Here is a 7,128-nt window from a genome sequence, read left to right as displayed (position 1 = left end):
TTTGTGCGGTACAGCTAAAGCAGTACTTAGAGGAAAATTTATAGCTTTAGTTTATGTTAGAAAACAAGTCCACATTCTTTAGTTGTTATGACAAGATTGAGTATTCAACTCCTTGCTATTAATATTGTTCGTGTGTGCATAATTCAATAACAAAGACCTATCGTGTACCCACAATGTTCAAGGTTTGTGTTAGTGTCTGGGAAGGTAACGGTGAATAAACAGAGGTGGTCCCTGCCTTCATGAAGCTCACTGAGTGAGACAAACAAAATAGAAGAATTAAGAAATTAAGAATTGTGTTAAGTGTCTACAAATAACCAGCAGGGTGCAGAGATACAAATATCAGAGTAGTCTAGCAAATGTGGTCAGATGAGCCTCCAAGGGGTGATGTGAAAATATGAAGCATGCTGGGAAACAGAGTAAGAGCTTGCTGAGTGGGTGGGATGAGAAGGCCCTGAAGCTGGAAATGGCCTGAAGCCAGTGTGGCTAGAGCCTGGTGTGGGAGAAGGACTAGGATTACAGAGGTGGACAGAGGCCAGAAGGCATGGAGAAGTGGACAGAGGTGGACAGAGGCCAGAAGGCCAGAAGGCAAGGTGCTAAGGTAAGAAATTTGGATTTTATTCTCAGGCTGTGGGAACCCACTAAAGATTGAGTTCTACTGTAATCTCATACTATTCCAGGCTAAGATCTGTAGGCTTGAACAAGAGGCCCTACCACCTGAGCTGTTCAACAGGTTCGATCAGAATTTGCTCCCAGAACATTCTGAGTACCTGTCAAGCCCTTTTCCTAGAACCCACATTCTCCCCATTATTGCCCAGCCCACCCTCTCTCCCTCTCTTGTGGGTGTTCTGGGAGCCTATCCTCCAGGGAAATGTTCCCTGGCTCCAATGACCAGTTTATAGAGGTAACAACTGGCTTTTTTTAGATTGAATCATAGCAGCCCTGCAGGTCAGATGCTATCAAACCCTCAGAGCAATAGATGCTCGGAGACTTAGAAACTGGCTGAAGGTCATGGGCTAATGAGGCAATCTGAGCTTTGGCCAGCCCCAAGGGCTACATTCTTAACTTATTGCCTCTTTCCTCCACCTCTCATGATTCCCTTCCTCAAAGTTTTGTCCATTTGTATGACTGGTTTTTTTTTTTCTTTTTTAACTTAACTTCAAGGCAAGGGCTGGATCTTTGTTCTTGTATCTCCAGGAAGGGCCTGGCCCAGAGAGGCCTGTGTCAGTATAGCTGAATGCATGGTAGACCCTGAGCCCACACTCAAAGTCACTCACCCAGTGATCCTGAGTGGATAGGTTAGGGTCTTTCTCCATTCTAAGGTTTATACTTTGGCCACTCTTGGCACAGATTGCTCAGAGGTGGGTGTGGGTTGGCAGCACACCCTACAGCCTGTGAATGAGGAGTCTCACCATGGCTGCTTCTTCTGCAGAGAGACAAAGGGCCTATGGAGGTGCATGTTGAGCCTGGTGTGTATGCAGACCCTTTCACAACTGTCACTCTGAGCTGGCCAGATGATGACAAGGATCTACATTTCCATTGGTCATGTGGTAGGTAGTCCTTGGGTGGTCCTTTCTTAATAAGTCATGACCTGAGGTCAGAGTTTGATGTTTTCTTGCTTTTCACACCAACAGTACTACTTAAGCCTGACATTTTATGTAATGTGTACATGCTAGAGACTGCAAATTCCATGGAAATGGGAGATGGGGAAATCATGGCAACCAAGATTGGGTGGAGGGTGATCCTGAATGCAGGCCACAAGGGGATGTAGAAAATTAAAACCAACAATAAACTCAAAAGCCTGTGTGCATTTTTTATTACCAGCATGCACAGGCAATTCTAACAATGTCAGTGATGCAATACTCCCACCCCACCAGATGTGTCACTGCAGAGAGTCTAGAAAGGGTGTGAGTTGGCATTTGTTGACAAACCAAGATGGTAGCACCACTTTTCAGAATCAGTGACCTCCTTTTTATAGGGACATACCCTAGCTACATGTGCACTCTTTTAGAAATAAGATGCATGTCATTCATAGCATGCACATTGCTTTTGCAACCCTTGTTTTCTTCCTTGAACAACATATTCTTCATATTCTAATGTTATGAAGTCTTCTTGTCCATCATGATTTTCATAATGGCTATACAATGTACCATCAAGTTGATGTGCGATCAGTTATCCAAAAAGATGGCACATGGACCAGTGCTATCTTTTTAGATAATTAGGTTGCCACCAATTGTTTGCTGTATAAACAATACTGTAATGAGCACCCTCATAGTTTGATCTTTGTTTACCTCTGTGGTTGTTTTTATAACTAAATGACCCTATTATTCTAAAAATGGAATAATAGGGTCAAAAATCATGCACAAGTTCAAGGTTTTTGATAATGCCACATGGTCGTGACTTTCTATTACTTCTCATTACTTGAATACAGAGGACACAAGTGTAGGGTTTAAGTAACTGAGCAGAGCCTGCCTCTTGATGAACACATTGGAGGGGGTAGTGAGGGGTCCTCAACTAGAAGGTAGCCACATGTGCCAAGTTCAGTGTTCCTGACAGATGACAGTGTTTGCTCACCTCTCTCAGGGCGATGCTGGGCTCAGTGGAGCAATTGTGTTGAGAAGCAGCTGCTCCACATGGACCAGAGGGAGTTGGTGGTCCCACCATCCTGCCTGCCACCACCAGACTCTGCTGTCACCCTGCACCTGGATGTTCTGAGGGGCCAGGAGCTGGAGAACAAGGCAGAGCAGTGTCTCTATGTCTCTGCTCCCCTGAACCTCAAACCTCATATCAGGTGGGCAAGTTCCTCCAGAGCTGTCATTCATTCATCAGTCAATACTTACCAAGAGCCAACCCCGGGCTGGCCCTGACTTAGGGGCGGGGCTGGCAAGGGTGGGCAGACTGTCCTGACTGTTCTCATAAGAGTTTCAGCAACAATTGGAGCAAAGGAATGAAGGGAGTGACTACACATCCATGACAGCTTCCCCAGCTGCGGGTCAGAGAGCGCTTCCTGCAGGAGCTGGGGATTAGCAGAGGTGTGCCTGGGGAAGAGGAAGTGACTTGGCCAGAGAGTGGGGGCTGGAGAGGAAACAGAGAGGGGAAAGGGAGAGAACAGAGAGCAGCCAGGAAGTGAAAGTGGAGAGTATCCTTGAGATTGGAGGAGAGAGGGGCAAGAGGAGCTGGAAGAGCATGCAGGGCCTTGCAGGTCATGCCACGTTTGGGTCTCTTTCCTAGTAGTTCAGTAGAGAATGCCAACCAAGAGTGCTGATCGGTTAGAGACATGGTCTCATCTTGCTTCAAAACACTCTGCTAGCAGAGTGGAGAATGGGTGCAGGAGGATGGGAACCCTCAGGGAGGTTGCTCCTGCTGTTGCTGGAGTCAAGGTAAGAGCTCAGGGTAGCATGGCCTGGCAGCCTGGTCCCTGTAGCAACAAAATAGCTTATTCTAACCATCCATCCACTGATGGATGAAGACTCTGTCTACAGGTTTGGACAGGGCTAAAGGAACAACCTAAGGTTACAATGCAGCACAGGAATCCATCACTCCAAAACTGCTAAGATGGGGTGGGGTGGGGATTCCTGGGAGCTGTGGCAGTAGAAGGACCTCCCAGCAGGAGCCCTGGGCTTTGCTAGCAAGACACAGCTGCCACCAACTGCAGCCTGCAAAGAAGGAGCAGGGAAAACACTGAATGCAAACCTCACCTTCTCTCCTCACACCACCAGTCCTCTACCAGGGCTTCCATTGGTGGGACCCAAGAAGAAGCCTGAGGGTGCAGGAGCTGGGGCATCACAGCCTGTTGAGGCCAGTCAATGGGTCACAGCCAGAGAGAGCTGGAGGACAGTCTGGAGGGGCCAAAGGAGACCATCCTGTACTAAAATATACATCAAGAGAGAAGGAAGAGTAGGAAGAGTCAAGAACTTTTGAGGTTTTAAAATTTGGAAGACCCAGGGGATGGACTGGATAGAGCAGACGCCACAGTGACCTCTCAGGGGCTCCAGGGAGGGAGTAGGGCATTACAGAGAAGACCCAGGGTTCAGGTAAGACATGGGGGCTCCATCACCTACTTAGGAGGTGTATCACCTTGGGAAAATGACATCAGTTCTCTGAGCCTGTGTGTGCTCTGGGGATACTGAAGTGTCACCCACAGGGCTGCCCTAAGAATCTGACGCACTAACACCCAGGAACATGATTTATGCATGCACATGTGCTATGAAACCACAGCATTATTTCCTATTATTAGAACTCAGAGAATTGCAATAATGCATGCCTGTAAACCCAGCTACTTGGGAGCCTGAGGCAGGAAGACAGCAAGTTCAAGGTCAATCTGGGCAACCTAGTGAGACCCTATCTTGAAATAAAAAATAAAAAAGCAGCTGGAGGTATAGCTCAGAGGTTCAGCACCCTTGAGTTCAATCCCAGTACTACATACACAGTAAATAAATTTTAAAAAGGAGAATCACAGAAGTTGATGGGTCTTATCCCCTTACTTGGCAGATGAGGCTGAGAGAGTTTCGTGACTTGCGTGAGGTGGCCATTCCTAGGTGGCAAGGACAGGACTTGAACCCGGGGTTCTGTTCAGCTGCCTGTACTTTCCACGACTTTACTCTGTGCAGTGAACAAAATGAAAGTTCAGTGAGGCCGTGAGCCCTCCAGGCGAGAACAAGGCTGTCCTTGGTAGAGGTGGGCAGCCGTGGCTTTTACTCCACGTCTCATCTGGAAAAAGGCCACTGCCCACCTTCTCAAAGGACTTGGGAAGATCCCACGGCCGCCGCACCCAGGGAGCTTCCTCGCCCTCTTTCTCCCTTTCAGCTGTGAGAAGAATTGTCGCCTGGTGACTGCTGGCGAAGACCTCGAGCTCAGGGTCACCTTGGGAGGCGATGCCTCGGTGGCCATGTTCAGCTGGTACTTAGATGACCCTGCCCCAGATAAGGTGAGGATGCTGACAACCACTCACAGGAAACCATCTCCCTTTTTTACCAGACCTGTGTTGAATGTCCAGTACTGAGAAGTGGGTCAGCTCCACACGGAGCCAGTGCAGCGGTCAGGAGGGCTGGAGGACATGCCACTGAGGCACAGGAGGGACTGGTCAGCAGGCCGAGTAGGTGCAAAGGATCAAAGACTATGGGAGATGTTGACATTTTTTCATATATTTGTTGATTAACTATATATCATCTTCTGAGAAATGTCTGTTCTGTTCCTTGGCCCATTTATTGATTTGGTTATTTGTTTTGGGTTTTTTTTTTTGGTGTTAAGATTTTTGAGTTTTTTTTTAATATCCTAGAGATTAGTGCTCTATCTGATATGTGTGTGGTAAAAGTTTGCTCCCATTCTGTAGGCTCTCTATTCACCTCACTGATTGTTTCTTTTGCTGAGAAGAAGCCTATCCCATTGATTGATTCTTGATTTTAATTCTTGTGCTATAAGGAATCTTATTAAGGAAGTCAGGGCCTTTCTGACATGATGGAGATTTGGGCCTACTTTTTCTTCTATTAGGTGTAGGGTCTCTGGCTTAATTCCTTAATTCCTAGGTTCTTGATTCACTTTGAGTTGAGTTTTGTGCATGGTAAGAAATAGGGGCTTAATTTCATTTGTTGCATATGGATTTCCAAAACCACTCTAAGATTTCATCTCACTCTAGTCAGAATGGCAGCTATTATGAATACAAACAACAATAAGAGTTGGTGAGAATGTGGGGGAAAAGGCACATTCATACATTGCTGGTGGGACTGCAAATTAGTGCAGCCAATCTGGAAAGCAGTATGGAGATTCTTGAAAAACTGGGAATGGAACCACCATTTGACCCAGCTATCCTACTCCTCAGTTTATACCCAGAGGTCTTAAAAACAGCATATTACAGTGATGCAGCCATATTAATGTTTATAGCAGCACAATTCACAATAGCTAAATTGTGGAACCAACCTATATACCCTTCAGTAGATGAAAGGATAAAGAAAATGTGATATATATATACACAGTGGAATATTACTCAGTATTAAAAGAGAATAAAATCATGGCATTTGCATGTAAATGGATGGAGTTGGAGAATATAATGCTAACTAAAGTTAGCCAGTCCCAAAAAACCAAATGCCAAATGTTTTCTCTGATATATAGATGCTGATTCATAATGGGGATTGGGGGCAGCATGGGAGGAACAGATGAACTTTAAATAGGGCAAAGGGGAGGGAGGGAAAGGAGGGGGCATGGGGGTAGGAAAGATGGTGCAATGAGACAGACATCATTACCGTAAGTACATGTATGAAAACACAAATGATGTGACTCTACTTTGTGTATAACCAGAGACATGAGAAATGGTACTCTATCTGTGTAATATGAATTGAATTGCATTCTGCTGTCGTATATAACAAAATAGAATGGGGAAAAAAAGACTCTAGGAGGCACTTTGGCTGATATAGTGGTGCCCAGCCAAGGTCCCCTTCCAGGCTGGTGCACCTATCCCCCAACTGCTGGGCGGTGCCTGTTGGCCAAGAGCTGGCTCATGTGGGGAATCTGACAGCCCAGCCCCCTTGACCAAAGCAGGCAGTTTCTACAGTCCCTTCTGCTCCAGAACTCCCCATGGGGCCAGGCCGAGGCTGGACAGCCCCTCAAACCTCTTCTTTTCCTCATTTCTTTCTCTGCCCTGGTCTGCTTCCCTGCCTCCCCTGCTGGTTTTCCCAGAGAGTCTCCCTCACTACACAAGCCCCCCTCCAGGCTCCACTTCCAGGGGACTTAAGACAAGCAGCCTAACAAGGCTGAAGACAGGCTATGCAGCCTCCAGAAAGCCAGCAGTGCCTGCCCTCCGCTCATCAGACAGAAACCCGAAAGCCCCCCTTCTGAGTCAGATGCCACTGTCCTGGGGAGGCCCAGTGGCCTGACTCCCAGAGACCCTGGGCATGGCTCTTTTTCAGGTGGAGCCCCTCCCAGCTGCCTGCAGACTCAGAGGATTCTGGCTGCGTTCTCTAGTCCTGCTCCAGAGCAACACCTCCACCCTGTCGCTCAACAGCAGCTCCCTGCGGGCCTGGGGCGAGGTCATCAGGATCCGAGCCACAGGTGTGAACTACCCTTCCACTGGCTGTTAGGGACCCAAGACAAACCAGAAACCATAATATGGGGCTTCATTCAGTGTAGCCGGGGGCT

The 7,128-nt window shown here is 47.3% G+C and overlaps 1 protein-coding gene and 1 long non-coding RNA gene across 3 annotated transcripts in view; one reads left to right on the top strand and one right to left on the bottom strand.

The window, feature by feature from the left end:
* Pkd1l3 (polycystin 1 like 3, transient receptor potential channel interacting) overlaps positions 1-7,128 on the top strand; it is an 80,500-nt gene that overhangs the window by 24,335 nt on the left and 49,037 nt on the right. Inside the window, exons 10-13 of the mRNA XM_021721755.3 lie at positions 1,430-1,547; positions 2,581-2,788; positions 4,804-4,924; positions 6,900-7,041. Coding sequence (XP_021577430.2) covers positions 1,430-1,547; positions 2,581-2,788; positions 4,804-4,924; positions 6,900-7,041 — 589 coding nt within the window. The remainder of the gene's footprint in view (positions 1-1,429; positions 1,548-2,580; positions 2,789-4,803; positions 4,925-6,899; positions 7,042-7,128) is intronic.
* Positions 4,413-7,128, bottom strand: part of LOC110597470 (uncharacterized) — a 72,213-nt gene continuing 69,497 nt past the window's right edge. Inside the window, exon 6 of one of the 2 annotated variants that reach the window (XR_013431040.1) lies at positions 4,413-4,599. This is a non-coding gene — a long non-coding RNA (uncharacterized LOC110597470). The remainder of the gene's footprint in view (positions 4,600-7,128) is intronic. The other variant, XR_013431041.1, reaches the window with a different exon arrangement.

The sequence above is a fragment of the Ictidomys tridecemlineatus genome, chromosome 15, assembly GCF_052094955.1.
Source record: "Ictidomys tridecemlineatus isolate mIctTri1 chromosome 15, mIctTri1.hap1, whole genome shotgun sequence".
In the NCBI taxonomy this organism is placed as follows: Eukaryota; Metazoa; Chordata; class Mammalia; order Rodentia; family Sciuridae; genus Ictidomys; species Ictidomys tridecemlineatus.
Note: the sequence above shows the minus strand (reverse complement) of the source record. Positions and strands in the feature narration are given on the sequence as shown.